Genomic DNA, 16,355 nt, shown 5'->3' with positions numbered 1-16,355 from the left:
TTTTAGTTCATATCAACTACTGTTCATAACTACTATTTTTTTTCTTTTATCTACTGTAAGAAAACTCTTTAGTTGGGTTGGAAAGATAGCTTAGCAGTTAGGATCATGAACCACTGTTGTAGAGGACTTCAGTTGATTTCTTCAAACCCTTTAATGTATTGAAGATGCTAATGTGTCATTTGTGTAGCACACCACAGCTAGATATGAAACATAGATACCTAGTTTTGACTCAGACATTCTCATGGGTAGCATTTATCTGAAGGCTTGCCAGGAACTAAGGTTTTTAGGTTGTTGATAAGGTCCAGTTCATTGCTGATCAAAACTATCTATAACTTTAGCTCCAGGGGATCAGATGCTCCTTTCTGCTGTCCATGGGCATACATTCAAGTGCACAACCCCCCCCCCACCCCCTACACATAAAATAAAATCTTAGAATTCTTAGTTATATAAAGTAAAAGGAGTATTCTGTCTTCTTAAAGTGATCCCTAGTGAGCTTTTCTATCTAACAAAACAAACATGTTTAATCTGTTAAGTAGGATATACCAACCTGGGATCACAACGAATCAATATCTCGGTTTTTAAAGTTTTGCTGCAAGACCTGTATGGGAGAACAATGGCTGCAGAACCTCACTGAAAGGTACAGTTTTTCTTCCTCAAGTTGTATGTGAATTCAGGCATATTTTGTGGTGGTTAAGGTTAGGGGTCAATTTGCCTGGGTTAAGGAACCACTAGAACACTGGAGGGACTGTCCTATCACTAGGCATGTCTGGGATGTTTCCAGAGCCTGGCATGTGAGCTGGTGGGAAAAATTCACCCTCAGTGTAGATGGGCACTAGTTGGGCGCCAACCTACACAGAACATAAACGCAGAACAGTGGATGCTTTTCCTGCCCTTGAACTTACTGACTCCTCCTTTGGCCTTTGAACTCCACTACTGGTAGCATAGACTCTCAGGGTCCTGGGCGTTTGCTCTACACTGAAAATCACACCCTCGGTTTTCCTGATTCTGAGGCATTTGGAGTTTGACTGAGCAAGGCTACAGCCCTCCAGGATCTCCAATGTGCAGATGGCCTGGCATGGGACTTCTGGTTTCCATAATCAAGTAAGTCAGTTCCCTTACTAACCTCCATATATATATATCTTGGTTCTGTATCTGGAGAACCAGAACATATCTGGTAACCAGTTTTTATCTTTTTTTTTTTGCTGGTAAATGTTCTCCTCAACCCTATTTAATAAGTAGATCCCTGTTTCCTGGAGGCAGTTCAAGTTCACTACGGTGGGCAGATCAACCCACTGTAGGTGTGGCACCTCAGACAGGTGGTCCTGAGTTGTGTAAGAACACAGAAGCAAGAAGCAGGCGGTAAGCATCATTCCTCCATGGCTTCTGCTCCACGTTATAGCCTGCAGGCTCTGCACTGAGTTCCTGCCCTGGTTTGTCTTGCTGGCAGACTAACCTAGAAGTTGTAACAAGCCATTTCCAACCCCTTTATTTTAATCACAAGGAAAAGCAAACCAGGACAATGTACTTAAGATGGCCATGTTAGAGTGTAGTATCTATAACCAGGCAGTCAGTCCTCCAAGTCTATTTAATATCATGATGAAAACTTGGTGTGGTTTAAATACTTAGAGGGAAACAGGCCAGGCGTGGTGGCACACTCCTTGAATCCCAGCACTTGGCAGCAGAGGCAAGTGGATCTCTTGTAAATTCAAAGTTAGCCTGGTCTACATGGTGAGTTCCAGGACATCCAAGACTACATGGTGAGGCCCTGTCTCAAGCAAAAAAGACAGGAAAATAAATAAGTGTTAGATAGTTGATTACAGAAGACTTTAAAATCTTGTATTACAAAAGTTTTACAATGGAAAAATGGAGACTATATAAATACTAGACATTCTTTGGGGAAAGTCAGAAACCTAGGAAATGAGCCTGTAAGATTTGTGTATCTTCTAGAGGAAATGATTATTTCATATGCCTTTTCTGTATATTATAGTTGATTCAGACTATAGCAAATACTATATATTCTAAAAATGTTAGGGTTTGCCTTCACATGGAGATTCTTAAGTTTGTTGGCATGATGTGGTGGGAATGTCCCCTAAACACGCATGTGTTTGGGAAGATCACAAAGGTCTTGCTGGGGGAAATAACATCACTGGGGTGTGGGCTGTATTTATAACCTCACCCTACTTCCTGTTCTTGCTCTGTGTGCAGATGAAAAAGATTGGGGCTTCCTGCCACCATGATGTTCTCTGTCCCTCTAGAACCATAAGCCAAACTATAAACCCTTTCTCAAGTTGATTTTGGGCACAACACAAAGTAACTAACATAAAGGGGCTAAGGGTTACCCGACTCCCAAGTGTGTCTGGAGAGCTTTCCAGGGGAGCCAGTGTGGTAGATCAATTGTGTCATGCAATAGAATTGTGAGGCCAGGTGGTGGTGGCGCACGCCTTTAATCCCAGCACTCGGGAGGCAGAGGCAGGCAGATCTCTGAGTTCAAGGCCAGCCTGGTCTACAGAGTGAGTTCCAGGACAGGCTCCAAAGTTACACAGAGAAACCTGTCTCGAAAATTAAGAATAAAGAAATAGAATGGCAGCTGATATCTGGTGCCCAGTCCAGCTGTTAGCTAGCACTTTCCTTTGAGTTTGAACCTAGGACTTTTGAAGTAGGTTTTCACTTTGGCTCACATTCTGTCTTTGCAGTAGAATCCTTAGATTTGCAAACCACTTTTGGCTTAATATGGGAATAGGGAAGAAAGCTCCTTAGAATTCAGGAGTTAGAATTATCATGCTAAGGTGAGTCAATACTAAAGAGACAGGATACAATCATTTGACAAAAACATATATTTCTACTCATGACTATTTACAGTTTCATATTCAAAAGAATATCATATAACTGATACCTTCTGCAATGCTTCGTGCTTTTCTTTTAAATGCCTCTATTTACATTTATATGACATGGAATTAAAACTAAGATGGTCAAATACCATGATTATTAAACAACCAGCAACATAGCTATGTCTTCTTGAATTTGCTGATCAACATTAGCAATAGTTATCTTAATAATAAATTACCATTCATTTAAAAATCAGTAGTAATTTTAAACAATTCATATAAATAAGTATGCTCTGTGCAGTTTATACATTTAATATCCTGTGGATATTAAAAGCTTGTATCTTCTTAGATTTGCACATTATTACTTTATAAGATGATAAGCATTCCCAGCAGGTCTGGGAAAGCTTCAGTAATGCCCCAAGGTCTCCTGAGTGGTTCTCAGAGCTCAGCCTGCTTTGCAGAGGGAGGTTCCAGTTTCCGTGAGAGGGCTGTTAAAATCTGGTTGAACTTCTCGTATCTCTCTGTCTGGTTGACTTCAGCACCCTTGCTGCCCCACAGCAATCGCATCTGAAATTCAGTCTTCAAGATCTCAGTCATTTCTTCATCCAGTTGAAAATCTAATCAAAATAAAGCAGGTAAGTTGGGTTCTGCTTCAGAGGGTTGTAAGTGAGTGAAAGCTATTCTGTTTTACAGTAGAATTAAATGAACTTTCTCCTCTAGAAAAATGTAGGACCTCCTCATTTGACGAGCGAGCGTCAAAGAATTCACAAGCCTGTGTCCGATGTGAGGAGTGTTGGATGGCAGCTTGTCTGCATTTGTAACCACTTTACTTGCCATGTGATTCAACTATTTTAGCTGTAAAGTTTGATTTTAGTAAATTTATCATTTTAGGATACTTTCTTCAGCTTAGAAAGTCCCTGGTACTTCCAGGTAGCTAGCCTCTGTTTCAGCCCCGGTCCTAGAGAACCACTGATGAGCTCTGCATCTTCAGAGGTTTGATAAAAAGGGAATCGTGATATATGTCAGGGTTCTTCAGCTCTGTATGAATGGTTTTCAAATTGTTCTATGTGTGGCGTGTTAGCAATAACACATTCTGTTTAATTGCTGATTAATAGGCATTTATGCAGACATACCCATTCACTGATGTACGGTGAGTAATGTCAACATGGACAAGCCTGTGTGGACATTCATTTCTCAAGGCAGTCATATGGTAAGCATGTGTTTACTTCGAAAGAACTAGTCATAAACTCTTCACTCTTAATATAGTAAGAGTCCAGCACTGCATACATCAGGATTGGTGGCTCACATATACCTGTAATCCTAGCATTTGGAGGTGGAAGCAGAAGGATCAAGAAGTTCAAGGTTGTCCTTGGCAAGGTACCAAATTTGAGGTCATTCTGGGTTCTATGAGACCCTGTCTCACAAACAGTGGGATTTCTTTTCTTCTGGGTGTTATTCCCACATACTGCCCTTCTGAGCAAACCACTGAGTGTTCATGGCTGGCTCTGCTCTTGGCACTGTGTGCTGACGCCCTTGAGGGCCACCACTTAGCTCATGCAGCACACGTGCAGCCGTGACATATGTTTATCCTTCAGAGCTCAAGGAGAAAGTTCAGTTTACACTCCCTGGGATGTGTTCTGGGACACTTGGAGCAGGGGTAACTAGGAAAGAAGAGGCACACAGACAATGAAGTCTGGATAAAACACCTTGTGTTGGCTACTGCCTTCCCAGGTGGTATGGTGCACATTCTTCTTGCCACCGCTTTTATTTATTCTATCCCTTGATGGAGCACAAAAGAAAAGAAATGCGGGGCCCCTAAGTCATCTGGAGTTGCAGGACATAGTTTGGGGATGAATTAGAAGATAATGACACACGGGAAGATGGCTCAATCATAAAAGCACTTGCTGTGTGAGTAGAGGCCTGAGTGCAATGTCCACAGTGCACTTTATAACACATAAAAGCTCTGGCAGGGCTAATATCCAGAATATACAAAGAACTCAAAAAACAGTCAAGGAGATAAATGACCCAATTTAAAAATGTGCCATGGAGTTCTCAAAAGAAGAAACAAAAATGGCTAAGAAATACCTTTAAAGTGTTAGTTCACTATCCTTATCAACTAGGAAAATGCAAATTAAAACTACTTTAGAGATGTCATTGCCCATTACCCTAGTCAGAATGGCTAAGATTTTTTTTTTTTAAATGCTTGCAAGGATGCAGGGAAAGGGAAACACTCAGTGTTGGTGGAATTGTAAATTGGTGCAGCCACTATGGAAATTAGTGTGAAAATTCTCAAAAAGCTAAAAATAGCTCTCCCGTATGATCCAGCTATACCACTCCCTGGTGTATGCCCAAAGGATTTGACATCCTATTACACAGATATTTGTCAGCCATGCTCACAGTAGCTAGGAAATAGAAATAACCTAAGTGTCCTTTGGCTGATGAATAGATAATGAAATGTGGTATATATACTCTGTGATTCCATGGAAAACTATTCAGGGGTATATATACACTGTGATTCTGCGGAACACTTCAACTGTAAAGAAAGTGAAATAATGAATTTTACAAGTAAGTGGACAAATCTAAGAAGTCCTATTCTCATGAAAAGAGACCGTGGAGGGTTGTGTAGGGAGGTCTAGAGAGCAGACAGTAGAACACAGGTGCTATGAAGGGGAAAGTGTGGGGGGGGGGCTCTATCCCATTCCCAGTTAAAAGATACTAAGAATGAAAAGGCTATAGAGAAACATAGTTTGTTTACTTATGTTAGTGTATTGCATAATTTAAATGAAGTTATGCCACTGGGGGTGGTAATGCTCCCTCAAGAGCCATAGTCAATCTAACAGAAGCCCCAGTGCCAGGCATAGGGAACTCCTTGGAGTCTTTAACCAAAGGGGTTCAAGAGACTCTCAGAACTTGAAGGTAAAACCCTATTGCTAAAGATACCACATACTTTAGGCACAGGACCTTGAGGAATCAAGCTGGGAATGATCTGGAAGCCTCCACCCTGAGGAATGGCTCTCAGCACCTGCAGTTGCTATGCAAGTTGCCAAGGGAGATACACAACCAATACTCAGCTGTAAGGCCTGTGAGCCACAACTATGGCTATTACAGCAAGGGTTCAGAGGTGGCACTTATATCTTGGAGGTTACCAAGAGCATCTAATTGGATTTAAGACCCACTCAGTAGAAGGGAATTCGTGTCTGGTACTGTAAACCTAGCCAACTACTTGTGGCTGATGAGGTCAGGGGAGAACATACTACCATCACTTTCCTAAACCACTATAATTCCCAAGTGCATTCTACATATCTATGCTTACACCCACAGACAGGTAGGTGTAGCTCGCGCCCCTCAGAGAGCACCTGCTCTTTGCAGTAGATGGTGACCAGTGGCAGAAATCTCCAAGTGGTCAAAGTGCAGAGAAAAATTTACTGTGGATGGCCCATTTCCCGGTTGATAGTCTACAACTCAATCTCTGCACCAAAGGCTCAGGGAACATCAAGGAAGAAGACCAAGGTATAGGCTATGAGGTACTGTCTTCTACATACAATAGGAGTTGCACTAAGGAAATCTCAAAAATAGGTCATGTACCTAGACCTGTCCAGTGGCAACACCAGCTAACAAAGTGGATGGGAGAAATTTTACAAGGCCCTTACCCCTAGATGAAGTGCTATAAGTAATTAATGGCTACTGAGAGAAGAATCAGTCCCCTCAAGGGGCAAACTCCCTGATATGTTATTCAATCCCAGTTGGTCATCCCTAAACACATGGCCATATGAACAACAAAGTGGACTCATCAGATGATACTTATAGATGCAGGCGTGTGTGTAACAGGTGGTCTTCATAGGGAGACAGAAAGTGAAAGTAAGTGGTAAAAATTACATTAAATACAGTACTCATAAAATTCTAAAAAAAAAAAAAAAGTTGGCCATGGTCAACTGGATGGCTCAGTGGTTCTGAATGTGCGCGACTGTTGTAGAAGACCTGAGTTTGTCTCCTAGTGCTATGTCAGGTGACCTGTAACTAGCTCAGGGATGACGCCTCTGAACTCCCTGTGCACCTTCACTCATGCATACATACCTGCATAGACACATGCAATTAAGAATAATTTTTTAAAGCCAGGCGTAGTATGTACCTCTAATCCCCATGCTGGGGAGACAGAGATAGAAGAGCCCCTGGGACTTGTCCCGCCAGCCTAGCCTCCATAGGGAAGTTCCAGGCTGGTAAGAAATGCTGACACAAAAAAAGGGGTGTACGGTGCCTGAAGAAAGACACCTGAGGTTGACCTCTGGCCCGAACACGCACATACAATGACACCTATGTATTTGTGTGCTCTTCTATTGAAATAGGTATAATGAGCAATGACACAGGAAAGGGAGTGTCCACACCTTAATCTCTTCTCATTGGTCATTTTTCTAGCTGAGGGCATCCATGCCCTTTGTCTTATTCCTTCATTCTAATCCCCACAGAGAGAGGATTCCAGAAACAAGTCCCTACCTGCCAGGATCCTCTCAGCATTCCTCCTGTAGCTCTCGGAAGCCTCGGCCATGAATCTGGCTGTCGCCAAGTGGTTCAGCATAATTTCACAGCTCTCGTCATTCTTCTCCCACATGTCAGTTCCTTCGAAAGTGACAGTCTGCCGTTCCATTAAGGTCACAAGAGGCATCAGCAGTGGGACTGACACACTGCCTGGCGGGACATGTGTGGACTCTGAGGAACAAGGAGGGAAGTTCCATATCATGTTAATTACAAACCAGCTGACTGTGTTTCGTGTAGGAACTGCAGGTCCGTACGTGCAATGCCACGTGAGATTACATAACTGGGGGAGCCTGACGGTAGGGTCTTCTGTGCCCCGGCACTCACCTTTGCCTTCCTGCAGGACTTTGCTGAAGGGCTTCAGCTGCTTCTCATAGAGGATGGCTGTTTGGGTGTAGTGGTGCCGCAGAGCGGTCCATGTCTTTTCTAACCGTGTGATCTGGAAGGAGGAAAGGTTATTGTTTCAGAAAGCCTTTTTTTAAAAATTGCCTTTCTGCTTCAATTTTGGAATAGGTGATAGATGTGCAGGACAGTGTCAGAAGCGGTTGTGCATTGAGAGAAAAACATGACCCCTCTATCCTGTTCTGCATGGTTCTGATGGCCCATCCCACAAGTTAAGTTTGCATGTGTGTGTCCGGGCATGCTTTGAAAAAGTAGGTATCTCATTGTAGCATTGTAGCTACTTTGTGGGTGAGAGTGGGTTCTCTCCTGCCACGTAGTTACAAGAAACTTATGGTGTGCACTTAATTTGTTCGGTCACTCTTCTTAATGAGGGAAATTATGTGCCAAGCATGCTCTGACTTTCAGGACATGTGACTGCAGTTGTGTCCCTCAGTAGCTGGGACGGATGTCTGTGGACACCTGGCAGGATTTCAGGACTAACCCATGTCTAGGAAACAGCCCAGATAAAGACCCAGTAGGTCGATGCTGCTGGTCTGACCTGGCTTGCAAGACTCGACTCTACTCAAAGTTCTCCAAGTACTCACACAAGGGGGAGACAACAGATCCCACTTCCCTCTAGGAGGCCCATTCTGTTTAATTCTTTCTGAAAACATCCAACATCTGTCAGTGCAGACAAAGTCAGAGGTCAGACCTGAGATATCCTCCAGGGAGCTACATGGCATCCTGAGGAAGATACTTTGAGACAATCAGTCTAGGACAGTGGTACTCAACCTTCCTAGGGCTTTGACCCTTAGTACAGTTCCTCATGTTGTGACTCCCAACAAAAAAATATTTTCATTGCTACTTCATAACTGCAATTTTGCTATTGTAATGTAAATATCTGATATTCAGGCTATCTGATCGGTGACCCCCATGAAAGGGGTTGAGAACTGCTGGTTTAGGGATTCTCTGGTATAAGTTTCTTAAATGCCTTGGTTTCCCCAAGGCATTACCCAAACATCACATTCCTGATGTCCCAAGTCGATATAGCCTCTGACATGCCACACACTCCAGCCTGTTGTCTTGTCCCAAATGCTTCTTCCAGGAGTATTGCTTATTAGTAAGGCTAATTCTTAGTATTACACATCGAAGATGAGATGTGGGCTGTCAGCACTTACCAGTGCTTTTACAAACAGAGCCAAAATACTGGGGACAATACTCTTGGCTGCCTCTAACCAAGGCAGCTTTCACTAAAATTCAGTTATCTTTAGAGACTGGCTGGAGCAGTCAGCCATACATGGTGTAGGTGAACAGAACTCTGCATAGCGTTGAATGCACGCTTGTGTGGGCAGCAGCACAAAGCCAGCATCTCACCTGAGGCATCTCTAGGGCTTTCATGATGGCTGAGAAAGAATAGAGGTCTCCCATGGTGTCTTTCAGCTCCACCGCCACCTGGATGATCTTATTGAGGGTACCTGCTCTGTTCTCCAAAGTACCCGTGCAGCCCAGAATGTCCACAGCAATACCGATGGCCATGGTGTTGTGTCTAAGTGGAAGAAGACCGAGGGTCAGGCTCAGGTCAACAAGATGAGGAGAAAATGGCCCTAATCCTCCAGAAACAAGGTTGTGTGCCCCTGGCTAGGAGCCAGTTTGAAAAGCTGATCTTAGCCGGGCGGTGGTGGTGCACGCCTGTAATCCCAGCACTCGGGAGGCAGAGGCAGGCGGATCTCTGTGAGTTCGAGACCAGCCTGGTCTACAGAGCTAGTTCCAGGACAGGCTCCAAAGCCACAGAGAAACCCTGTCTCAAAAAAAAAAAAAAAAAAAAAAAAGAAAGAAAAGCTGATCTTAATGAAGCCATCCCACACCAGGCAGAGGATGGATTCATGAAGTAAGATGCCCTTGAACATGTCCAGGTCAGCTCTACAAATGGAAGCATGAAGAGGACCTCAGAAGTGATGTGGCTACAAGGCTCCCTTTACTACCATGAGAGGCCTAAGAAGATACCAGGTTCCCTAACAGACAGGATGCTACCCCTGAGGAAGACTGGGACCACCTCTTAGTGAGGAGTGTAAAAGACAAAAACGGAGAGGCAATATACTTGATTCAGAAAGATGACATGGATATTAGAACAAGAAGAGGAGCGATGGGGACAAGAAGGGTGTTCTACAACCCCCGTACAGATGCCACAGAGTGACTGGAGAGGTGGACAACGGCTGAAGGAGAGGCAGGAATTTGCTATAAGGTCAGATCCTAATAAAACAGTACCCTGCCCTCCCCCGGACTCCCTTTTCTCACCCTAGACTACATGGGTCAAACTCAGAGACTTAGGGCAGGAAACAGGATGACTTTTCTGGAGATGACAATGGGACCCTATGAACAGGGTCAGTCAGTGGCAGGAAGCTCAGACAGTGACCTCTTTCTTTCCCTCTGTAAATCTCAGTCCAGGAATTTACTGCACTGAGTCAAAATAGTCTTAATTTTCTAGGCTACTATGCAGTTGCTGGAGGTACCATGTGCCTTTGAAATTGCAGGGTCACACTGTCCTAAAAGCTCACAACTGGGGCTGGGGCTTCTTGTTGTGTTCCTGCTGTGCCTAGGTCAGTGGTCTCTACCCTTGGCAGAGGGTGGCAGGGAGTTAGCTCATGCTCGGCCTTTCCAAGTCCCCCAAATGCCTTGCTTGTTAACTAAGTAATGATCTCTGCTGGCTCCAAGTGTCTTTACGTGTGTGTGTGTGTGTGTGTGTGTGTGTGTGTGTGTAAGAGAGAGAGAGAGAGAGAGAGAGAGAGAGAGCGTGCGCCTCGGTCTGCAGCTCACCTGTCAGTGGTCAGCAGCTAGAGGTACTCACATGTTACCAGAAGGATGTGTGTGTGTGTGTATGACTCAGTCTGTGGCTTACATGTCAATGACTGGCAGCTAGAGGTGACTCAATATGTTATCAGAAGGACGCCCCTGGAGTGAGATGGTAAACCGGAAGTCAAGGGTAGCTTTTAGATTTGATTCAAGAGCAAGAGAATAAAGTCATTGGGCAGTCCAGGATTCCTTTGACCTTGGTCCTTATTTAGTTAACACATCATAGCTACTCAGACTGTCCCCCTGGCTCTGTGGGTAGATCCCACAGTCAGAGACGAATAGGAAACAAATTAGGATGTGAGATTCTAGGCATGAAGCATAGAGAGAGGGTTGTTGACGAGAGACCAGCAACTGCTGGTTGTGGCTGAGGCTCAGAGCTCAGGCTCCGGCACAATTCTCAGTGCCAGGAAAAAGAAGAAATCTCTGGAGATCTCAGACTATAGCATATCTACTAGGAACGAGGAAGTGAGAGTGACCGCTCCACCCAGGCAACACTGGAGAAAGGAGTCTGGTCAGGAAAAGCAGGCAGCTCAGAAGTGCGACAAGTAATTCCCCAATGCCTCCACCACGAGCCTGCCTGAACAAAACTAGCCATTTCTAACCCATCAATCCTGCTCCTGCCCCCCATTCTTATCCCCCCACCCGCTGTGAGACCAAAGGCATCCCCAAAGCCTCTGCCTCACTCCCTCAAAGCCCTCTCTAGATGACAGTGCTGGGATTACAGCTGTGCAATCCAGGCTCATCTTTGTAACATGTGAATAGAGCCTTTACTTCTAGAGGCCGACAGCTGCCAGCACGTGTGGATATTTACACTTAGATACTGGAGAGCTAAAAATTTTCTTCATCTTTTAGATGCATCTGCCACCCATGTACAGTGGCCAGAACAGTCAGTGTCTGTGCGCACTCCTGCACCACAGAACGCTCAACTGGTCAGGGCCATGCCCAAGAATATCATGGAAGCCATAGCAGTTAGTCACGGCTACTGGGAAACAGTTTGCACAATAGTGGGTGCGTGCATGCATGCGTGTGTGTGTGTGTGTGTGTGTGTGTGTGTGTGTGTGTATAGACTGCTTTTGTGGTCATACAAAAATTTAGTCTTGTGCTTCTTAAAATCATGTCTCATCTCTAAGCATTTCATGTTCAAGGGCACGTTTCTGTTTTGTTTCATTTTTTTGTTTGAGAAAAGTCTTTATTATGAAACTTGGTGGCCTTGATCCCCCTGCCTCAGCCTCCCAGGTACTGAGATTATAGGCATGTGTGTGTTTTAATAGACACCTGATGTGGTGGTCAGTACTGTCAATTTGAGAGAATCTGAAATGGGCCTCTGGGGGTTTTATAGCTGAGGAAGAAAGACATGCTACTGTGGGTGGCAGTGCCCCCCATTAGCAGCAGCTTGCACTCACTGTTTGCTTCCTGACTGTGGACACAAGCTCCTGCTCTCTCCACTTCCCCACCGGAGAGACTGTGAACTTAAATAGAACTTAAATAAACCCTTTCTTAGGATGTATTTGCCAGGGTAATTTAGTACAGCAACCAGAAAGGAAGCTACCATGGGATTGTAGTGTTTCTGAAAAAATGGCAGCGTGATTTTGTTTCCAAGCCCTGGGATCCATAGTCCTCCTGTCCACCCCTTACAGAAAGAGGTCAGAACCCACTCTCCTCAGTCTTCCCCAGTTCATCAAGACCTCTTGAGTTTCAGAGCCACGGATGCTCATGAGAGGTAGAATACAGCAGGTATAGTCTCCCAGCTGCAGCCATGCACAGCTTCAAAGTCTTTCTCCTGCCACCCACAGAAATGGGGCCGGGACAGTGCGATGCCCCTGACCCCCGCTGCACTGTCTTCTCATCAGGTATTCTATAACTCAGGCTTGAGAAGAGCCATGCGGACCCTGGAGTAATATGACTCCTCTGCACCCTGCTGCACAGATGTGTGCAAGGAGCTGAAAGTGGGAGCTGCAGAGACAGCGTGCTCACCTCTCGATAATGTCCAGGCGCAGCTGGCGTCCGTGAGGCAAGGTAATGAGTTCCAGTCCTGAGCTCACACCCATGCTCCTCTTCATGTCTTCAGAGACTTCCAGTATCCTAGCAACCTGTCAGGAGCCAAGTAGAAATTTGATCACTAGATCAGGAAGTGGGTTGGCCCCACTGTTAATTTAGAATGAGGAAAGAAATACGGTCCACGGAAATTCTGTGGCTGTGGACAGAGTGCGCTTATATTTCTTTGAGTGACAGCATAATCTTAATATACAGAATAAGATAGAAAGCTGGGAGAGGGACTGATGAAATAGCTTGGTCTGTAAAGTGTTTGTTGTGCAATCTGAGACCTGAGTTTGATTACTAGCACCCTTGTAAAAAGCCAAACATGGTGGAATGGGCTCAATCTTCAGCACTCAGGAGGAAGAGAAAGGTGGATCTCTGGGGCTTCCTAGCCAGTCAGCCTAACCTAATTTGCAAGCCCCAGATCCATGTAAGAGTCTGTCTCTGAAAAAAACAAGGTGCCTAGCTCCTCAGGACTCCTGAGGTTGTCCTCTGACCTCACACGCTGACATGTGCAAGTGTTTCCTCCTGCGTGTACTGCCTCACACACGAACACACACACACACACACACACACACCCCTCGCTTAGTGGGCAAAGTGCTGAGGGAACTCCCAAATGATCTCTACAACCTGCAGATCTGGCATGCGTTCATGCCCAGCCAGGCAATTAATCATTCGTTCAAGCCCTGGGCTGACACAGGCTGGATCTTGGAGAGACATTTTGCTGCCACCAGCAAGGCTGCGCATGTGTGGAGCCTACCAGTCTCTTCGGTGGAAAGGCAAAGTGCGCTCCAAGCTCCCCTCTGCTCTGGGCTTTGCCGTTCATGTTCTCACTTAGCAGCCACAGCTGGCTGCGATTGCCCCTAATTACGCCTCTCCTGGGTGCCGTAAGTGCACCTTACGGCTGGGAACCATTACAAACATATGGTGATTTGAAACCCACACACCCACGTCTCCTCCAGAGAGGTTTCCCTGAAAGGAAATCTTGGCTTTGTCCGAGCCAGCTCTCATCCCAATCCAATCCTTTTCTCTTCATTGATTAAATTTGCTCTTTCTGTTTCTTACAGTGTGTTTTTTACCAGCTCATTTCTCATGTGTTTAACGAATGGTCTAATGGAATTGGATACTAGACCTGACCGTTCCTAGTTAGTACACGTCGTGCTGAAGTGACAGTGGACTCAGCATGTCCCTAAATTGGGACCACGAGAGCTCGGTGACATACTGCAGTGTGACCCTGGGATTCGGGGGCCTAACCAAGTCTGGACACGTCGCTGGCACAGGATGGTTCTCGTGCTTCATCTGGTGGACTGGGCTCTATCGTGATCACTCCAGGCATGCAAGCAGTGCCTCTCTGGGGTGCACTGTAACCCACACCTTCTACATAACAAGGCCGAAAGGCTCGCCATTGGCAGTTTCCTTCTAGAAGCAGTAGCAGGAATTCTGGGGTTCCATTTGGAGAGCGAAACGTCTCCCTTCTGACTTAAGTCGGCCATCAGCAGGTCCCTTTCCTGGGCTACACATGCTTACCAGGCCCACGCTGGAGGACTAGGGGATGTGAAGCTCACGTGCAGGCCTAGGTAAAATCCTCTGGGGATTGTATTATAGCGGAGGGAGGAGGCAGTGTTTACCGTGGGCTGACCCCACCTTGGCAGGGCAGGATGCAGAAGTCTTCCTTGTCACCACTTAGTGAAGCCCCTGGACCCATTTCTCCGCACTCCACTGCTTCGAGGCCAGTGCAGTGTGCAGGAGTCCTGGTGGGTACCTGGCCTGGCCCTCTTCTCGGCTACCAAGAGGCCTGAAGTGCAATCACACTGCCAGGCCAATCTCTAGCTGTGCTGGCTCCGCTGTCCACGGCAGAGGACTTGGACCTGCACCCACATACTCATAGGTTTGTTTTCCTTACTTGATGGTAAAGTGCTCTAACAGCAAGATCCTGTAGGAGCCCAGAAGAAACTCACACACACCAGGAAAGGCAGGCAGGCCCTTCCCAACCCACCCCCTTCTTGGATCCAGAAATGAAGCCTATTTAGAACAAGCTCTCTCCCCATGGCTTTTGACAGAAATCCTGGCACACGCGCCTCGTAGCCACCTGCAGGACACTGTCTGCAAATGGAGAACGAGGGTTCACACAGCTAATGACTGGATTTCAGTCCACGTTCAAAGACAGTAGGTGGAGGAGTGGCTGTGCTTCCCCAGGGTGAGTGAGGAAAGAAGCAGCGCCCATCTGCAGGTAGGAGGGGCCCAGGAGTTGGGTGCTGGGCACTGATGGGCTCCAGCTTCCCGTGTGCTCAGAACCACCCACTGTCCTGATGCCCTTAATAAGCATCTGTGCCTGAACTACGTGCCGGGGTGGGAATGGGCACATGGGACCCAGATGTGCTCCTGGGTGGCCCCATCTCATTGCTGCTACATTTGGGGTGGGAAACAGTTTTCCTCTTCGGAGCACTGGCTGTGCCTGGTAGTTCTGGGGAAGAGGGGTAAAACGAGGCATGGGTGGCAGAGGGAAATACTCGGAGGGCCGACCGCAGCCTTGCCCGTGAGGCTAGGGTGAACAGTCTAGGCTGGTTTCTCCTTGCTTGCTGGGGACTCCCGGGAAGCCTGAAGACAGACAAGGGAGGAGGCCCAGCAGAAGGACAAAGTGCACAGGGCAGGAGAGGAGGAGGACTGCACCCTTGTCTGGTGACATCAGACGTAGGCTCTCCCTTCAAGGCTGTCCAAAGCGTGGGCAGGCATCTCCCCTTTTCCTCCTCCTAGACATTCAAGCCCTCAAAGGCACTCACGGGCTGACTACCCCCAGGAGAAGAGCTGTTCTGTAAATACAGAACCCCGCATACACAAAGAGCTCCCTCTTGGGGGCTGGTGGTGAGCAGGCAGGCTCACACTAGATGGGATTTCATTCACCTCTGGCCTACTGGCATGACCCAGGGCCCACACGGCTGACTTGCTGGGATGGAAATTCTCAATCCTCTTGCACAGGACACTAAGGCAAAGATCCACCCACCTGTGTGCTCTGCCCAACGATGCCCCTCTAATGAAGTCAATAGGTCCTGTTCTTTCACACCGGTCCTGTTTCTCAGCTCTCCTGTCGGGCCTTGCTTAGCAGGGACACCCGCCCCTTCCTCTACCAGCATGGACGACCCCCTCAACTATGGGCACTAGTTACCTTTCCTGTCCTGAATCCAGGACAGGAGCTTTTTCTACCCAGGAGAGCCCGCAATTATTTAGTGGATTATTTATATTATAGTTATTTTTGGGAGCCCTTTATCAGCTCCAGAACTCCCTGGGGGATTAATAGGAGATTCGATTTCCAGCCACGATTCCTGACACAGGAGGGAAAATTCAGCTCTTTAACAAATCCTAACCTTTGAAACTCATGGCCTTCTCTGAACTGAATGAAATCGGACATCAAATTCCACTGAGGCCTTAGCTGTCACTCAAATGCCCAAGCGCCAACTACTGTATACCGAAAAGGTGGGTCAAGCCCCAGATGCCCACTGTTGAAGAGAGACTGAGAGCTTATGGACACAGGTCACTGCTCCTGAAGCATATGCCGCTATAAGAAATGAAGATGATGAAATTGTGTAGCTGTGGAATGAGAGCCACAGGCTTGAGATCGTATCTGTGTGTGATTAGCAAGTGTCACCCACAAAGCCAGCAGGCCTGGCATGCCACATGCCAAGTGCTATCAGTGGCTGTCATTTAGGAACCAGGACTTTTTCTTTTTTTCCTTTT

General features: G+C 46.4%; 1 protein-coding gene across 2 annotated transcripts in view; it reads right to left on the bottom strand.

The window, feature by feature from the left end:
- Positions 1–2,822: 2,822 nt before the first annotated feature.
- The window catches only part of Bcar3 (BCAR3, NSP family adaptor protein), a 104,548-nt gene continuing 91,015 nt past the window's right edge, over positions 2,823–16,355 (bottom strand). For both annotated transcript variants that reach the window (XM_005357220.2, XM_005357221.3), the window contains 5 exons: positions 12,561–12,676; positions 9,111–9,282; positions 7,683–7,794; positions 7,317–7,529; positions 2,823–3,442 (listed from right to left, as the gene is read on the bottom strand). In XM_005357220.2, the coding sequence (XP_005357277.1) occupies positions 3,264–3,442; positions 7,317–7,529; positions 7,683–7,794; positions 9,111–9,282; positions 12,561–12,676 (792 nt within the window). In that variant the 3' untranslated portion in view covers positions 2,823–3,263. The remainder of the gene's footprint in view (positions 3,443–7,316; positions 7,530–7,682; positions 7,795–9,110; positions 9,283–12,560; positions 12,677–16,355) is intronic.

Source organism: Microtus ochrogaster, chromosome 21, assembly GCF_000317375.1.
Source record: "Microtus ochrogaster isolate Prairie Vole_2 chromosome 21, MicOch1.0, whole genome shotgun sequence".
In the NCBI taxonomy this organism is placed as follows: domain Eukaryota; kingdom Metazoa; phylum Chordata; class Mammalia; order Rodentia; family Cricetidae; genus Microtus; species Microtus ochrogaster.
This window is presented reverse-complemented; position numbering and strand designations above follow the sequence as displayed.